At 38.1% G+C, this 19,823-nt stretch overlaps 1 protein-coding gene across 1 annotated transcript in view; it reads left to right on the top strand.

Annotated features, from left to right (window-relative positions):
* The window catches only part of LOC145666031 (putative G-protein coupled receptor CG31760), an 869,795-nt gene that overhangs the window by 795,113 nt on the left and 54,859 nt on the right, over positions 1 to 19,823 (top strand). Inside the window, exon 9 of the mRNA XM_081733134.1 lies at positions 2,702 to 2,807. Within this exon, the coding sequence (XP_081589260.1) occupies positions 2,702 to 2,807 (106 nt within the window). The remainder of the gene's footprint in view (positions 1 to 2,701; positions 2,808 to 19,823) is intronic.

The following is a 19,823-nucleotide window of genomic DNA, read 5'->3' as shown; positions in this document are numbered from 1 at the left end:
ACTTTTGAGCCGAAAAATTTGTTTTCCCGATTTTCTAAAAAAATACTAATAAGAATTTATCATAAAGCATGTTACTAGATTAGGTTGATGTGGTTTATCGACTGATATATATTTTTTTTATCTTTGAACAACGATTTAGTTAAACATAAATTAAAATTTAAGAATAAACGACAATTTGAGCCACGATACGAGGTGTGTTCAAAAAGTATTAAACCTTTGCCGAAAATACATTTATTGATTTGGAAATCCCCTTCAAAGTAATCTCCTTGGTATTGCATACACTTTTCCAGCGCTCCCATCATGGCTGAAAACACTTCTGGAACGCAGTTCTTAGAATGGTGAGCAACCGTGCCGTAGCGTTCTGCATGACGTCTTCTCTTTACTCAAATCGGGTCACTTTTAGTGGCATTTTCAGATCAGAAAATAATCAAAAGTCACTCGCAGACATGTCGGGTGAGTAGGAAATCTGAAGAAGGATGTTATGTTTGGTGAAGAAAGCCTGAATCAAATTTCGTGGAGACTATCCTCATGCCCAAATTTTCGTTCAAAATTGAATGTACCGATCCGATTGAATGGTTTCTGTTTCGGTATCGCCTTGTTTTTCGCAAAATTTGATACAACATCGTTGCTCAAGTTTTTCTGTCAATTTATAGAAAACTGAAATGCGAGAACCGCTCACTAGATGTCTTCTTTCGTTGGCCAACTGCTAAGGAGTGACGCTTTCTGTGGGCGGGAAAAGATTCGCGATTGCACGTGAATAATCCCTCTAAAGAAAGCCTTCCGCGTTTTATTGATTTACGCGGGAAGAAATGAGGTTCAATACTTTCTGAACATACCTCGTATTTCGTTAACAATACTATGTTCTGTCGCGCCCTATCACCATCGTAACATGAAGTGCTTATTGAGAAAATATTTCCGTTATCAATTTCACCCCAATAAGTGGCATGGTTCTTGTACATCATCAACATTTGGTTTTAGAAAAAAAAAATCGTTTCTGTCCACTTTCTCCATAACTACATTTATGACCTTTTACACTCATACATTTCATACTGCTTAGCTTAGTACGATCTATCAATTTTTTTCAGTTAGTGGTCAATATCCCTTACAAAGTTCTAGGCTAAAATATTTTGACCGATGGCTCACAAATTGTTGTCACTAGCGCCTTTAGAAAAGACAGACGCGGGCAAACTGCGTTCAAGACCAAACATGCCAGTGACAGTGTTGCCAATTCAGTCTATTTTCGACTAAATCTAGCCTATTTGAAGAGACATTTAGCCATACAAATCTAAGAAATGCTTATTTTCTGAGACTCTTTTGCCATTTTTGGCTTTTTTTATTAGCCGTTAAATTAATTTTAAAAATATTTTCTCTTTGAAATAAAGTGTAATTTTTAGAAATTAGCCTATTTGTATATATATATTATTGTATTAATTGATTTCTCTAGACAAAAGGTGTTTTATTACGCAACATACACTTGTTTTCCATTCTCCTCTCTCCCCACTCACAGGTTTACAACTACTAAACAATACTTATCGACCAAGAAAGAATTTTAATTTCTCTTCCTTAACGGTCCCATTTGTTACTTTTTAAATATTTTAATTTTCGCCCGTGTGCGTGGGTTTTTCGGGTTGCTCCCGTTTCCTCCCACTTTCTTCATTCCACCATTTCATTCATCACTCATCATCACCGTCTCCTTTAGCCTAACCGGCATAACTGTGGGACGTAAAACTCAAATTTTTCATTTCATTTTTAATTTTCGCATTTCATTGCAAGAATTAAAGTTTCCTAATACAAATTTAGTAATCTGTTCGGTTCTTCAAGTCACAGAGATTGTTTTTGTTTATTAAAGAAAACAAATAGGATATCTTATTAGCTTGAAAACACTCAATGCAATCATGACGATTCGTGTAGGTGAAGGAGAAATTAGAAGCGCTGTAAGTACTATGATCTGCCTAAAGAAATAGTACTGAAAATTGGGACAATGGCAGTCTACACAAACACAACCAATCCACAATCCAACGATGGTGCATCCAGTTCCAGCGTCTCGGCTAGCTGCGACGTCATCGATGATAACTTATTTCAATTCAACTGATAATATGGCTGTTGACTTTCACAAATCAGATGAATTTTTGATGGATTTTATTGTAATTTAAAGTCATATAATGTTGCTTGTTAGTCTTCAGTGAATAAAATTCAACATTTCAAATTATACTATAACTTACTTATAATCCTACACACAAAAAAGGGATTTAAAATCTACAATGTGGGTTATAGTTTAGCAATCCAAAATCTAACAGGGTTTTTTTTTTTTTTTTGGCGTAAAAGAGCTTATTTCTGAAGGTCATCTAGCCTATTTTGTTCAGAGGTTGTTGGCAACACTGGTTATTGATTTGTCTCTCTTTTCTATAGACGTGGGTGTGTGTGTTTGTGTATACTTTACTCTCTCTTTTTTTTTCTTCCTCTCTTTCTCTCTCTCTCCCTCTGATAGCAGTAAGAGATTCATGGTGTAAATTATGACTTATTTTTAAGGTTTATTTTCGTGATTATATACAGTGAAAGTTTAATATTCTGTGACAGTAATTTTATTGTCCTAGAGTTACTTAGACACAATGAACTACAACAAGCTCTTTCTTACCTTAAGGTTGTTTGTGTTGTGTCTGTTACATTGTCAAAACATTTTTAATGTGCTCTTTTCCTGCAGGTTGTTCCTCCAGTCCCCAGCCAATCCAGATCTTCTCTACATAATTTTCTTCTGCCATACACAGCTCACCATTACGCTACTTCTGTGCCTCATATTTGGTAGCAAGGTAAGTTTAAAACTATTTCTTTTAAAGTAGTAAATTCAGTAGTTATAAAGAAAAACTAGCAGTCGCTAGCTTGTAACGATTCGTAGTGAATAATGACCTACTGAAGTATGAACAAATAAATCTTTAAATCCAGTAAGAAACTACTCGAGGGGTCTCGGGTTCGATTCTCGGTGGGGGCACTCGGTCGAAAAAGTCTAAAAGCTTTTTTCAGACCAGCCATCCTGAGCGAGGTTTTCCTCATTCACACCAGGCAAATGCTGGGGTGGTGCCTAACTTATAGGTCCCAGGCCGCTTGCTTCCCTTTCATCGGATAGTGTGATCGCCGTGTGACGTCATCCTTCATATGTGGCTGGCTAACAACCATAGATGCCGAAAGCCCAGAAATCTAATTTCTAATCCGAATCCTAAATTACTGTTTATGTTTATTACTAATGTAATATTTTCTACATAATATTGTTTCTTCAATTTTAAATTTAAAATTACTTTGTCACTATAATGTAACTCTATTGAAGAAACTTAATGTAAAACTGCATCATGTATTGTGGTTAAAAGGCGCCAGCTTGGAGTCATTTATGATAGTTAAATGATTCCCAGGAAATGTTTTTGTGCTCTTGCTATTATGGACAAAAGTAAGATTTTTCTTCCTGTACTCCTTATATTGTTAGGGGCCGCGGTGGCTCAGTGGTAGAGCGTTCACCTCTGGTGCTTGGGGTCCCGGGTTCGATCCCAGCCCCCGCCAAGTGAACTTTGTGGTGGACAAAAACCGTGTGCGTGGGTTTTCTCGGGGTTCTCCCGTTTCCTCCCACTTTCTTCATTCCACCCTTTTCATTCATTACTCATCATCACCGTCTCCTTTAGCCTAACCGGCATAACCGTGGGACGTAAAACTTAAAGATTTCATTTCATTTCCTTATATTGTCAAAATCCAATTTGAAAGTTTCCATTTTAAACTTATATCAATAGTTGCATAGGTTAAGGATTGGTCAAAACTTTAACACTTGCGAATTGTATTGATTTGAAGGAGACTTGTACCTGAAAATTATTGCAAACTTGAGTCCTTCTCTACGTGTTGAGCTGACAGAACGGTGCAGCTCTCTCATTTGATCTTAGCTTTTGTAAAGCTTTCATTATAAAGTTCTTCCTTCTGACCTCCAAACCTTCTCTCCAGTGCAGTAATCAAAATATTTCTGCCCGAGAAGCGAAAACATTGTGATTTTTTGAAACTTTCTCCAAATCATAAGAAGGAGCACATCTCATCATGAATTTGTCCCATGGGTTGGCTCTATATGCCAAAGAATTTGATTAGACAAAGAGACTTCGTGTTGTCCACGATGACGCCACTTCAATGAGCAAATAACTACATCCTCCCAATTTATCTTAAGAAAATGACCTTGACCATACGTGTAGTCTCATAAAACTTTAGGCAATAGAATCTCTTTACAATAGTACGTTACACTTCGCTTTAAGCTTAAGGATTTATTAGAGCAAAGTTTAGATGAACATGTCATAAAAAAAAAATAGCTTTTTCTTTTGCCTGTGCCATTTTTCACCATAGTATACCGCATAGTATACTGCCATCCAACCTAAAACTAGTTAAAGACGCACTTTCCTCTTGTCTCAATTTTTCAGCATTTCTTTATTAAAAAATTCTAATAATAATGATAATAATAAATTCTATGTGTGTTACTGTCAGAAGTTTTTTGTGTTACTGTTAGGAGTATATGTGTCACAGTTAGGAGTATATGTGTCACAGTTAGAAGTATATGTGTCACTGTTAGGAGCATATCTGTCACACTTAGAAATAATGTGTGTTACCGTTAGCAGTATGTGTGCCATTGTTAAGACTATATGTGTCACTGTTAAGAGCATATGTGTCACAGTTAGAAATATGTTGTTACTGTTATTAGTATAATGTCACCGTTAGAAGTATGTGTGTCACAGTTAGAAGTATATGTGTCACTGTTAGGAATATATGTGTTACAGTTAGGAGTATATGTGTCACAGCTAGAAGTATATGTGTCACTGTTAGGAGTATATGTGTCACAGTTAGAAGTATATGTGTCACAGTTAGAAGTATATGTGTCACTGTTACGAGTATATGTGTCACAGTTAGAAGTATATATGTCACTGTTAGGAGTATATGTGTCACTGTTAGAAGTGTATGTGTCACTTAGGAGTATGCATGTCACTGTTAGCAGTATGTGTGTCATTTTTAGGAGTTTGCGTGTCACTGTTAGGGTCACTGTTACGAGTATATGATCAGAGTTAGAAGTATGTGCGTTACTGTTAGGAGTATTATGTATGACTGTTAGAAGTATGTGTATCATTGTTAGGAGTATGTACGTTACAATTAGAAGACAAATAACAGCAGATACAATCTGCCTCTTAACAGTGTACGTTTTTACAAATACAGTGTATAAATAAATAAACAGTTTGTTGTAGCAAAATAAAAATTATATTATTATTCCCGATGACTAATTTACGATTTAAGTGCCATAAAAATTATATTTTTTTCGGGAACTACACACGAAAATTTACTCTCAAGAGTATCTTCCACTTAGCTCGTTTTGATGTATCGATTGATACATCCTTCATCTTCGGATAATATTATTGGTAATTTAAAAAGTTAACATAATTTTGCTGCGCTTCATATCTCATTAATTATACAGGGTGTTTGAAAAAGAACTCCCTAGTTTTAAATATAAATTTAATTGGGAAATGAATGAAAACTTACATCAATGAGTACATATCACTAAAGAGAATTCCTTCAAGTTTTTTGTTTAATGTTGGTAGACTTCAATGTGGGATCCATTTGTGGCCCTGCACACATCGAGACGATATTCCACTTCTCGCCAAGTATTCACCAACATTTCAGGTGTAACTTTCCCAACCACCGCGACGATTCTTTCCCGTAAATGATTGATGTCTCTGATCTTTTCACTATAAAAAACATTTTTTATGTGGCCCCAAAAGAAAATGTCCAGTGGGGTTAAGTCTGGGCTTCGTGGTGGCCAAGGTATTGGGCCTGCTCTGCACTGCACGCCCACCTGGACTGAACTGAGGAAACAGAGGCAAAAAAACAGCACTGGCGCCGTCTCAAGGACAAGCAGACCTGCCAACTGCAGGGGAGCCAAACTTGGAGAGTTGATGAATCAAACACCACAAACTAGAATAGTGTATGTCACTTTGTACAGATTCTAGGACACATTAAAACTAGGGAGTTCTTTTTCAAACACATTGTATTATGATCTTGCATCTTGCTAGTATGGTGCCACGCCTCGAAACTTGGTGAGAGTATCCTTTAGTATCAACTATATCTGAATAGGTAGCGTTGTTATTGTGTAATATCAATTTCTGATTTATAAAATCTGTATTTTTCAATTTTCACGAGAACAATGCTTCAGGATTTACAATCAGTCATTTTGTTCGGGCCGATGAGATCGATCCATCGGTATACACCTTATGCCTCACTTTTGGTTATTTTACTTATTAATTAATTTTTTGTTATACATTAATATTATTGTAAAAATAGTTTCCGTTATCGATATGTTCCCCCATTGTCAAAGAATAGATCTTGAAATTAATTATGGCATCGTAGATTTAGGTGTTGAAATGGCCCAAAACGAAGACTATGTAATAAACATTGACCAGCCTAGTCTACCGAGAAGTATTCCGTACTGACTAGAAAATTAGGCAGAGTACTTGTTGCAAATTTTTGGGACAATTAGCTTGTTTCTAAATTTTTGTGTTGCTTGTAATATTTTACCTGATTCTCGCACGTATGAGTTTGATCCGTTGTAATTCAAACTATTATACAACTTAACAAAATCAAACTATTAAACAACTTCACAAAAATCTTAACCGACTTCATATGAAAGTGTTCCGAAACGTTGTAGTACAACCCCTGAGATATTATACAACCATGTTCACGCTATAGAATATATGGTTGCCTACAAGCATGTTACTTTTTTGCAATTAACCCAGCATCCGTTGAGATGTTCCATAGTGCAGCTCCAAAGGTTACTATCATTTCCTAAAGAAACTTATATGGGACAACTGCGAAGGTATACTCTTTCAAACAAAGAACAATAATCAAAATCAGTGTGCCTATGTCGAAGTTATGCGGGAACATACCCACAATATGAGCGTTCACGTTTTGAATTGATATCCTTTTCCTTTTCTTGAATCCGGTTAAAAAGGACAATAGAATGCTTTCCCCGTTTCCGTTATGTTACCACTGGTGCCCCCATGTTTACACTATTGTTTCGCCCTCGTGTAGCGTTTTAACTCAGTGCTGCTACCTGGTTGTCTGTTTTGACCGCACTTTTAAGGATTTCATTTGACTCTCCCTCATATGAGTTTGATCGTTCATTCTTATTCAAAAAAAAACTATTACAAAATACTATTATTTCCTTTAGATTCTAATGCCACTGCTGCCTCCATTTTTGCACTATTACTTTGTCCTTTTGAATATTTTCAGCTCTCTCTCTGTTTAAGCCACTGGTGAGGAAACTTCTAGGAGGGGCCAAAGGAAAAAGACCATTATAATTTATTAGAAACAATGATTCAAGTCGCAATAGTTGTCAGTGCTTGCTAAAACAAAGAGGCCATTTCTCTATTTTCCTACAAGATACTTTTTGAACAAATCTCGTATTTAAAAAAAAAAGAAGACATTTTTGAGGACGTAAATTGATGTTTCATTATCACGTAAATTGTTTAAAATAGCCATATTGTCACAAGCATTAAGAACAACATTCTCATATACAGCTTTTATTATACAGGGTGTTTCAAAACAACACCGACAACGTTTGAGAGGTGATTCCTGACACCAAGATAAGACAAAAATTATAGACCAACCAGGGTGCACAATTGCTTCCTTTCGGAGTTATAGGCTGCCGAAAACATGAAAAATGAATTTAAGGGTCTATAGTTCTAAAACTACCGTAGTCGGGTCAAGACTTCACTTAGGAACTAGTATGTGCTCTATACAAAAATACATGTTACAGAATCATGCGATACTTCCGAAACAATTTTTATAGAAGTAGTTGATGGGTACTTCAAGTTATATGACTGTAGAAAAACATCCTCTATAAAAATTGTTGCGTGAGTACCTTAGGATTCTGAAACATGTATTTTTGGATAGCGCACATATTAGATCCTAAGTGAAGTCTTGACCCGACTACGGTAGGGACAAGACATTTAAACTTCATTTTTTTCATATTTTCGGCAGCCTATAACTCCGAAAGGAAGCATTTGTGCACCCAGGTTCTGTATACTTTTCGTCTTATCTAGGATCAGGATTCTCCTCCCAAACGTTGTCGGTGTTGTTTTGAAACACCCTATATATGATAATCCAAAAGTCGTTGCTTCATTCTTGGTAATATGTTGAACACTAAGAATTATGTGATCCCCCTCGGATAATAATCAATCATTTTTCGTTACTTTAGTTGTCCTTCCCAAAATCCTTAAGAATTTATGTTTTACTACAAGTAATATCGTCCATTACAACCCAGAAAAGGTCCCGTAACTGTCGTATTACTTTTAATATGTTTTCTTTCTTTTGTAAATAACAGCGGAACGACGAACACTCAAGCTATATTAAAGCACGGTTTACGATAGAAAGAGGACTACATAAATTTAGAATTATTGACACTTTTTATTGGAGCATACTTTTTCAGAGGATGTCTAAATGTCTAGCTTCCAATAGGACCATTCTTTCTGCTTGATGCCTCCTTCGGTTTCAAATTAGGTTATATCCATCGTTATAACATGGAAGAATATGTTATAACTGAATCCTCCTTATTTTTCTTTTTTGTACAGTAGCAAAAAAATACAATAAAGGATAAGCTTTTAAGTTATTTTTCATATTTTATTTGGGAGAAGATTTATTTCAAAGTTTTGTTTCTGATTTAGAATTAGCGTTCGTTAAAAAGATTAATAGATTGCTTTAACAAAATGTGCACAAAGTTTCCCATTACATGCACTTTGAAAGATTTATTTTCCATATATACGAGGTGTTCTCGCAAAGTCAACCATTCATTTTATTTTCGTACATACTTTTCTTTCTTGGGAGACAAAGCAGTACTGTTATGCACGAAACGAGACGAGCTAGTATTGTCCTGATAAGATTTTAGAGGAGACACAGTTCGTGGAATAAAATACAGATACATTTATCGAGACCAGACATCACTCTCGTGTCACTTTTTTAAGATGAGACAATCTCATTTTTTGTCTTGTGTGACCCTCTATTTACTTATACAAAGTGTGATCAAAAAACTACTGTGAATATTTTTATTACAAACAAAGTAATAAGCTTACATGGAATTTGATTTAATTACCTTCAAAGTACTGTCCTTGGCTAGCAATGCTCTTATCCCAACGTTGAATCCATGACTGAAAGCATTTCTGGAAGGCATCTTTTGAAAGAGCATTCAACTGCTGTATCGTGGCCCTTTCAACGTCAGGAATGACATCAAAACGTTCTCCTATAAGCACGGTTTTAATTTTTGGGAAGAGATAGAAGTCGCGTGGTGCTATATCTCGAGAGCACGGCGAATGTGGACAGGCAGGAACATCTTTTCGGCCAAAAACTTGCGGATCAAAAGCAAGGTACGACACGGCGAGTTTTCGTAGTGAAGCCATGGATCCGCTTAATCGGCGGGTAAAATGCTTGTCAAGGAACCCATACGAGATGTTTAGTTCTTCGGAAAGCTCTCGAATGATCATTCGCCTGTTTGAACATATCATTTGTGCCACTTTTTGCACGTTCTCATCTGTATTTGACGTCGAAGGACGTCTCGGTCGTTGCCCGTTTTCAACCGATTCCTGGCCGCTTTTGAATCGCTCAACCTCTTGTAAATAGTCTTCAATGCCACTGCTTCATCGCTGATTTTGTCATTTCGTGAGCTTCTTTGGCACTTTTCTGCAACTTAGAACACTCCCCATCAGGATTCTGCCGCCTAGAATCGGACAATTTGTCCATGCCGACTAGATGCCACGGCCGGATTGCCGGCGCCGGACGCCGGCGTCTTTCAGCGCGATTTTCGACCGCGACAAATAGTTAGTTGCCTTGCCGAGCAGTCGGCAAACAGCCGAAAATGAGCATTAAATGCGGCGCCGCCGCTGTCGGAAAGTTGTCTTGCCAAGCAGTCGGCAAACAGCCGTAAAGGCGCAGTAAATACGCCGGCGCCGCCGTCGAAAAAAGGCCGGCATAAGGAGTCGGCAGAGGGTCGGAAAGAGACCTTTCCGACTGTTTTGCCGACTCTGACCGTCGACAACAGTCGACAAAGAGTCGACAAAGAGCATTTTTTATTTTATGATTTTCGACCGCTTGCCGTCTCGGCAAAAGATCGGCAACTTTGAACAAGTAGATCGTCGTGGCGCCGCAGACGGGTGCCGGCTGACTCCGGCGGCCCGCCATCGTCGACGGCGGCAATCTCTCTTTCCGACCGCGACTTCCTGATGGGGCTCTTAACAGGTCCTCACTCTTCTGCCTCTCGAAGCCAACCAACATATCACAACTCATTCAAACTCGACACTGACTGTACCAAAGGTTTAGGCTACCGGGATTACTAGTTGCAATGGATAGAACGTTGATAGATGGCAGTGTGCAACTACATTCACCATTCTTTTTGGTCACACCTTGTATTTTACACTAGCCCATTATTTTAGAATTAAAAAGTGAGTTTTGTTTCACGGTATGAAACTACGGTTATTCAATTCTGAAACTAGAAGTACTGCACGCAGATCTAGAACTATTGGTTGGATTAGAAGGACAAGGTGAAAGATAGAACCTATTCCTTGGACGTTAAATCCATATCAAAAAGTCATTATTTATTATCTCTTACTCTGTTTGCTTCATGGAAATCAACATGGAAACCGGAATTAATCATTTATTTCTATAACTTTTTGTTTCAGTAAAGAGAATGCGGCTGAGTATAATATTGTATTTTCTTCAGACCTGAAACGATTTCAGAAAACCGTCTATCGGTATTGGTTCCGGCATCGGTATTAGTTTTTGCTCTATTGTGATCAACTTTGAAATATTAAATTCTTACTTTCTACCACTCGTGATTTCAAATAGATGGTTAACGGAATAGATGCGATCTATTATTTGAACGTTAAATCGGTTCAAAATAAACACCTTGTCGTTCTCTCTTTTAAGTTTTTATTCTATGGAAATCAATAGTAATAGTAAATTTCTAACACTTCTGGTTTTACTAGAGATACGCGAGTAAAGATAACATATTTTCTTTAAAATGCTGAATCGATTCTAAAACCAACTACTTCTCTCTATCTATTACTATTTCCGGTCAATGGTAATGAACGTTGAAACCGGAAATGGTTAACTTCTACCAGTTCCGGTTTGAATACAGTTAATGGACAAGGCGACACCTATTCTTGGACGCTGAATCGATTGTAGAAAAGGGGGCAGGGTGGCTCAGTGGTAGAGCGCTTACCTCTGCTGCGTCGGGTCGCTGGTTCGATCCCCGGCCAGGTAAGTTTTGTGGTGGATAACATCGTGTCCGTGGGTTTTCTCAGGGTTTTCCCGTTTTCTCCAACTTTCTCATTCCACCGATTCTTCCATCATTCATTTGCCTTAATCACTGTCTCTTTTATCCTAAAGGGCATATTCGAGGGACGTTACCAGTGGCGTATTTACGATTTTGTTTCGGGAGGGCTTTACTAATTTTTGGGGGGGCTCTGCCTGAAAATGTGAAAATTCTGCAAGATATTTCATATACTTTACTATAGTAAATAGGATCGGGAGGGCTTAAGCCCGGAATCCCCCCCCCCTTAATACGCTACTGGACGTTACACTAAAAAAATGTATTTCATTTCATTTCCGTCTCCAAAAAACCGCTTCTCAAAATATCTAAGCATTTTTCTGTGATACCTATCGACAAAGGACAGATAGATGGATAGCTGTTCTATAACACTTCCGATACTTATGCATATTATAGTTTGGAAGTCTGAAAAGGGGACAACACACAAAATATGGTACTTGAAATTATTTTTAAAAACAAGGAAACTTACTCGAGCCCGAACTTAATGCGATCAAAATGTTTCTCCACATTGGTAAAGATTTCGCTTCCTGCAGTATTAATATTAAACATCCTAACTTGGCATGGAAACTTTATTCAAAGACTTTTACTTTCCTATATTAGTATTTTTTTTTATATATATTTCTATGCTTTCCTATGCTTTCCTTCTAAGTCTCTGCCTTTATTCTCGGCGTTGCTCAGCAACTCCTGCTCCAAGAGAGAAGGCGAAACTTATATTAGAAGTTTTCTTAACACCCGTTAAAGTTGGAGCAACAAAGAAACATGAATATACAAACTTTATTGTACACAAAACTTAACTACTGTTTTCCTCTACTAGTTCTCTCCATAATGCTATTGCGATTAAGGCACTTGCCATCTTGCCACGTACTTTCCTACACTATATCTAAAGAAGGTTTCCGCTTAAACACGGAGTCATCCATTTAGCCTACACGTTTCGGCCTTCAACTCCTCGTCATGGTGAAACTTTTACTCTGTCAACCAAATCTTCAGTCGTATGAAGGAGATGAAAGTCAGTGATAGTAAAGTCTAGGCCATATGGTAAATAGTTCAGTTACTCGTTATTTAAACGTCTGAATGAACGTCTACGTCTATCCTATAGTGTGAGGACGAGCGTTGTAATGAAGAAGGATAACACCCAATGACAAAATTATTCTTTTCTGTTGTTTTGCCTTTGCAGACTTTGAAATCTCACACGCTCCATGTTCCATGAATGTGAAACAATAAACTTTATCTATGGTCCGAAAGCAGAGTTGCCAAACTCTTTTTGTTGGACAAATATATTTTGCTCGTTACTGGTTTGCCTCAGTACTCACCGTAAGTCAATCGATTGGATTGCTCTTTTTATGTTTTATGTCAACACTTTCATACTGCAACCATTTCTCGTTTACGAAATGCTCCCTTTCTGCGTGTAGCGTTCCAAAAGTTCCAGGTGACTTATTTCATTGTGACTTTTGCGTTCGTTAACGAGAAATTTTGAATCCCCCCTCCCCGTGCACAAAGGTTTTTGTAGTCAAGAATATCATAGAGCTGAAGTTTCAGGGAAATCATCAGAAAATTCAGAAATCGTGAATATGCTGTACGCCTTCAATGATTCACACGTTAGACTAGGTCGTCTGTCGCTACAGACTTTCGGTCTTGGTTACCATCATCATGTATGTCAGCGCACTTTGGTTTTCCTGCACCATATCGTACACATAGCTTCACTCATCAAGTTCTCGCCTAAACTTTACTCATTCAACTGTGATTTGCCCTTCATTATTCATTATGAAAGAATTGATGGAATTATAGTGTAGGAAGAGACGGGACAACCCGAAGTGAAAACCCACTGAGACTCTGTTGTCTGCTGGAAGCTTATATGGCCTAGGATCTAACCTCACGCCAGAAGTGAGAGCTCTGCTATTGTATCTCCCATTTTTTACAAAAAGTGGATTCTCTAGTGTCGGATGAAGGATCACTTCAACTTTCAAGTTCCACGGTATGTTTCCAACAATTTAACCCGGTAAAACGGTTATGATAGGCCTACTCACCTACATACAGACACGACATAGAGATATACTTCTGAGAGTTTGGTGCAGCATCTGAGAGTTTGGTAGAGTGTCTGTTTGTCACGTGGTAATCTCCATGCTCGCCAAACTTGTGAGGGCCGCGGCCACTCAAAAGTTGTTTGAGCCCGTAGAATTTGGATACATTTCCTTTGAATCTTTGCTTGGTTATATGACTGAAACATACCTATATACGTGAACCCGTCCAAGCTAAACAGAAATCTATGCCACTCATTGTCTCTACACTCAGTCAGAGGAATGGATGACGAAAAATAAAAGGATTCAAGCTGATTTTCAATTATGTAAATGGTACTACCATAATGTCCAGTAAGAAAATGTAAAAGAAAAACACTGATCGCGATGTGAATCATTGATTAAGCTGTTATGAGAATTAGGATGTTCATTCACGTGAAGTACATGAATAGGGGTAATATCTCTCAAATGTCAACTTCTGCCTAAAGAAAAAGATCTCATAAACTAAAATGAAGGTCATAACAAACAATTAACCAAAACGAGAGAAAGGCATACAAAAATTAATTTCATTACTTCTGGGAACGCAAACTGTCTTCTCGATGTGCGATTTTCTCGCTCTGCTTCTACAGTGATACGACTCAAATGCCCACCAACGACCATTACGATTAAACCTTACTATAGTTTATTCAAGGAACGTTCAGTATCTCTTGTAAACAAATACATGTGGTGATTGTTTCGTTTTATTGGTTAAAGAGCCTTGAAACATCCATACAACAGGAGAAAATAGCCCATTGTCAAGTAAGCTGATCTTCAATGTTTTTTGTTGCTTATAAGGTTCATTACCAGAAATACAATTTCATTGCAATTAAATAACAGAAACAACACTGTATCTAAGAACTAAATTGAGCTCCTTCCTGGCTAAGCGGTTAGCATACGTGCCTTTGGCGTGAGAGACCCGGGTTGGATTCCCGGCGTAGTTCACGTGGTTCGGATTCGACGTTAATCAGTTGGTACCGTCTCATATAGCCTCGCTGCTGAAATGGACGTTAAACTCAAAATCAACTCAACTCAACTCAGAACTAAATTGAATTAATACAATAAAAGAAAATACGCATGTTTAGAAAGTCACTTTGATCCACCTTACGCACGAATCACAGTTTACAATATGGACTGATAGCCAATCATCTGATAACTGGCGGAATAATACCATTCTGCAGTGTTTACATCAGGATCAGAAAGTTCGTTGAGTGAACATTACATACTCGATTAACCTTGGTTTCAAAACACGCAACGTGATAATAGACGTGCAAACAAGCGTATGATTAGCAGGTAGTGGCGACTATGAGATGCTGTGCCCCGTAGTGTCCTGGTTTATCAGTGAGTCCTGTGCTTATACTTAATGATAACGTCACTGCCGGTAAATACGTCGTCGTTTTGGGGGTTTAGATGTACATCCTATGGTTTAGATGTTTCCAGGTAATGATGCAACATTCTAGAATGATAACGCGCCCATTCACACAACTGCAACTGTTGTGTCATGGTTTGAGAAACATCGGGAAGAAGTTGAACGCATCCCCTTGCACAGCGCCGTAACTTAGACTTTTTCCGGGGAGGCAAGCGTTAATACGTGTATTGGGCCCCCTAGAAAAAGTTATTTTTCTTGGGCCCCCTTTTCCTTCTTTCTCTTACTCTCTATGGGGCCCCGGAGTCTCTGAGCCCTCGCGCATGGCTAGGTCTGTGGGGCCGTTAGTTACGCCCCTGGGCTCTTTCCATATATGACAAATTAATTAAAGGAACAATACCGGTATTGACAAATCTCAAAGCCATACGAATAAATATTATTTCTAGGGCTCCTAATAGTAGACATTTGTTTACTGAAATGGGCCTATGACTCATTTTTTGTTTTATTTAAATTTTGTGTGCTGTTTTGTTTATGTAATGTAGTGAATCTGTTTGATAGTTCATTTATAATTCGTGTTCGTGTGGTATATGGAGTAAGAAATGTTGTCTTAAAATGGCCCCTCTCGAATGGCGGGGAGCTTCCCTGAGAGGGCAGTTGCCTCTCCTGCCCCCCCCCCCACAAGTTACAGCCCTGCCCTTGCACGTCGAATCCCCAGACCTGAACGTAATTGAATATCTGTGGTCCGTTCTCGAGACATTTTCTCCTTCATCCTCTCTCACAGATCTAAGTATTGTATTGCATGCGGAATACTGTATCACAGGGGTTGATTTATTTATATTGAGTCGAATTCAAACGCGCCCTTTACCTAGGAAATGCCGTTATCGTTATCCCACCGCTCGTTCTGTTCGATCTTGAGGCCATCTCAACTGACTACTGCTGGACATCGAAGTTTCCATTGCAGAAGACTGTCTTAGAGATGGATCATGGGTATTCCATCCCACAACTCTTTATAGGCTTGCCACAGGCTAGTAACGGTGCGGACTCGATAATGGGACAAGCGCCACTGGAAGAGTCCGAAAGCATGAAAGTTCATTGGACTGTCGCCCATTCTCTTGACAGAGATGTCAGAGAAGGGAATTTAAATTCCAGCTTCTTGTCCCATACGGCGATAGAATTACAGTAATGTTTTCGTCGTGTGGCTGCATGCCTTCTCTTGGTGCAGTTTAACCTGATTGATTTTTTGAGTTTTACATCCCGTTCAGCAGCGAGGCTATATGAGACGTGGACCTACTGATTAACGTGGAATCCGAACCACATGAGCTCCCGCCGGGAATTGAACCCGAGTCTCCCGCGCCAAAGGCGCGTATGCTAACCGCTTAGCCACGGAGGAGCTCAACAGCATTTCAACCTTGTTCACGTCCGTACAATACCGAGATTTTATGATGATACATTGTAGTGATGGTATAAGTCTGGCATTGATATTGACGTCTTGCTCGACCTTTTGGAGATGCAGTTTGCCCCAATACGACAAATCAGCTACAATCGTGAACTTTTCTGTGAACCGTTCTAGCTGCTCGCATCGGTGTGGTGGGTCCAGGACTTTGTACGACATATTTCTGTATAATACGACAGTTGGAGCCACTTGATACATTTCTACGATGTACGACGTTGCGAACTTAGCGTCGGAAAAGGCCACAATGAACCCCCCCCTCTCTCTCTCAGACTCAATTCAGTTTCGACAGTATCAGACTACACTCGTCCGCACTATTCTACTCTGTAACTAACGAGAAAACTGTTGCTTGGCTCGTGGCAATCTCATGGCGATGGGTTGCGTATGCGCGGTACAGTTGCACAATTGACTTCGGCTCAATATAAATGAATCAACCTCTATATTGTACATGCTAATATTCAAGATCTCTGTGACTCCATTTCATTTCGCATCAGAGTTATTTTGAGGGCAAAAGGTGGTCAAACGCCATATTTATGCCATTTTTAAGTGTTTCTATTACTTTGATGACTATATTGTATGTATAAAAAGCATAATATAAAGTAGAAGGTGCTAATGAATTGACGGCGTAATATAATGCGGAAACTTGAAGGGAAAGATACATCTGTTATTTTACTGGGTTACATTAGAGAAGCACAACGTTTTGAAACTGTAAACATCTTTTCATCAGGATTACAATTAGGAATTAGAGTTTTGGACCATGTTAAGCTGTCACAAATAAAGATTGACGTCACTAAACGATTACATTGCCCGGGGAATTGAGGGGGTGAAAGAAAGAAATGGGAAAGTGGCCTGTTACCTTATATTAGGTATCATTCCGGCATTTGAATGGTGAATGAAGAAAACCCTCTCTCAGGTTGCCTGCCTTCAAAAAGCGTTACACTTTCTCGACTGAATATTCCCAATAACAGTCAAACCCGGGACCATTCGCACTAAACACCTTTTGAATCGTCCTATGTACCGACCAATGAATTTATCAATTGCGAAATTAAATCATTAAATACATTTCATTTACACACTAATTAACATTGCTAAGGGCGTAAAAGTGCACCTTCTTCTACCTGGAGCTACATTTTGGTTGGTTGCCAATGTTCACTACAAATTGAAAGCCTGGCAAATTTCTGCGTAAGTGTAAGACTGACTTATGAAAATGTATCTTCACTCACTTTCTTATGGCTTAAACAGTGGAGGGATTTTTTTTTAAAAAAAAATATCGGTTTCAACTAAAGAAAAATCTTACCCAAATTTGTAATTCTTGTATTTAAAAAACAAAGCATTGGATATATTCCTTTCTTTGATTTGAAGCAATAAATGTTTAACTTTTACCGTTGAGACTTGCTTCAAGAACCGCAATTAGGCTCAAGTTAACTGCTTTTAAATTTTGTTCCTTATGCTCTGTTTAAAATAGAAAATTTTAACCAAACCCAACACTCAACTTTGATAGCCGGAAATCAAAGTGTACTCAGAAAAAGGTTTTGCACTTTTACTAAGGAAGGCAAGGTCCATCTTTATGCTAAGTTTGGTCAAATCAAATAACATTTAGGGGATTTTGTGATAGAAAAATCAAATGAAAAATCACACGTGTATTTTAATTATTTATTTAATCATATTACTGTTCATTACCGGAATCTATGGCCTTAAGTCCATCAAGCCCTTAAGAGGCCCCATCACGGCGAAATTGAAAAACCGATAATTTTACAGATAAAATATCTTCAAATAGATAAAAGATAATCGAAAAATGGAACAGGAGCTCCCTAGACAATATTATTTTACATGAGATATCGTTATCATGAATCATTTATCTGCTTTGGATTTCCAGCCATTTAGAAAATCGGCATTTACTTTCGCGTTTCTAAACGACTGCAAACGGAAAGGTACTAGGTCATTCGTGATAACGATACCTCATGCAAAATAATATTGTCTAGGGCGATCTTGTTCCACATTTTGATTATCTTTTATCCATTTGATATCACATAATTCTTGTAAAATTAGCGGTCTTTTAATTTTGCAGTGATAAGGCCTCATAAGCCCGTTATGGCTGTATGAGGGATCACGTGACTCGACGAGCACACTATTCAGGGAAGAGAAGAGGAAGAAAAGAATGGGAAAGGAAGGAAGGGGCCTGGGATCTATATGTTAGGTACTGTCCCGGCATTTGCCTGGTGTGAATGAAGGAAACACAGAAAAAAACTCACTCAGGATGCCTGGCTTATAAAAACTATTACACCTTTTCGACCAAGTATCCCCAACGGGAACAGAACCTGGAAGCGCTCGCACCAAACTGGAAAGTGTTAGCAGCCACGCTACGCTAGACAATTTGACTTCATACATGTTTCAATGACTGTCACGTGAACTTTAAATCGTTTCATGTTTCTTCGATTTTGAGCCAAGTAACGTCGTTAAAGTTTAAAGCAAAGCTAGCATTCCATTTGTATTTCATATGTTCAACATGGATGTATTAAAGAAAATCAACCTTGCCATTAGCAAATAGAAAGTTTCAATCAACTCCTCAGTTAAATCTTTTTGTTTCTTCCCCTGTCTTCGTTGAAGCTTATGAGAGGAGAACATTCTCGAGGCAAAATTCTTGAATAATTTCTGTAAGTTCTAAAGGGACAAAACCCTTTTGCCATAAAGACTCTGTTGTTAGATTTTAAAGATCTGTTACATTTTTGGCTTTCTACCTACATATAAGGCACAACACACCACGGCAGAAATGGGAAGTAAAAGAGTAAACGGAAGCTCAAAGAAGAAACTGAAGTCGAAATTCAAGTCCCTTTTAATATAATTTTCGCTTTTAGAGACTTCTTAAGATTTTCCTCTTTTGCTAAACTTTTCCATCAAGTTTAGTCTCCGTTCAATAGTTTCCCAACTCCTTCCTTTCAACGCTTTCCCGAGTTTACATAGACACGGAGGTCGTTTTTGTTCTGATTTCCCTCGCGCAGAGGACAGACAATTTCACTCTTCATATAAAGTTTCTGCTTGACTTAGCAAATGAAGAGAATGAAGAAACCTTGGACTGAATGTAGAATCTCAAGAGCGAAGATTTGCGACCTCGTTTAGTTCCACTGCGTGTCTATATATTTTTTTAAAAATATATCTTAAGGTGTTGGTTAATGAAGAAATCACCAATAGATGGCTGCACTTGTTTTCTACCTTGCTTTTACGAACTTGAATGAAGTCGTATCTGACATTTACTGCTAAATCAGCATAATGTACACTCACTTAGTATCTGGTAACTTAACTTTAGCACCTTGGACAAGTCTAGGATAATTTCGATCTTTTCACCAGTAGCGGATCTAGAAGGAAAAATCTAGAGGGGGGGGTAGCTAGAACCCAGATTATCATGGTATATCATTATTTTACTATAAATTTTCAAAAATATAAAAATAATAGCTTCAATTATTTCTGAGACTTAAAAAACTGGGGTGAAAATATATATCTTATTGTTTTAATGAAAAATCGTATTTTCGTTGTGAGTTCAAATTGTGGGTAATCCTTTATCATGTATGACATTCTTTCATTTTATCT

This window comes from Thermobia domestica, chromosome 1 (genome assembly GCF_964235325.1).
Source record: "Thermobia domestica chromosome 1, izTheDome1.hap1.1, whole genome shotgun sequence".
In the NCBI taxonomy this organism is placed as follows: Eukaryota; Metazoa; Arthropoda; class Insecta; order Zygentoma; family Lepismatidae; genus Thermobia; species Thermobia domestica.
Note: the sequence above shows the minus strand (reverse complement) of the source record. Positions and strands in the feature narration are given on the sequence as shown.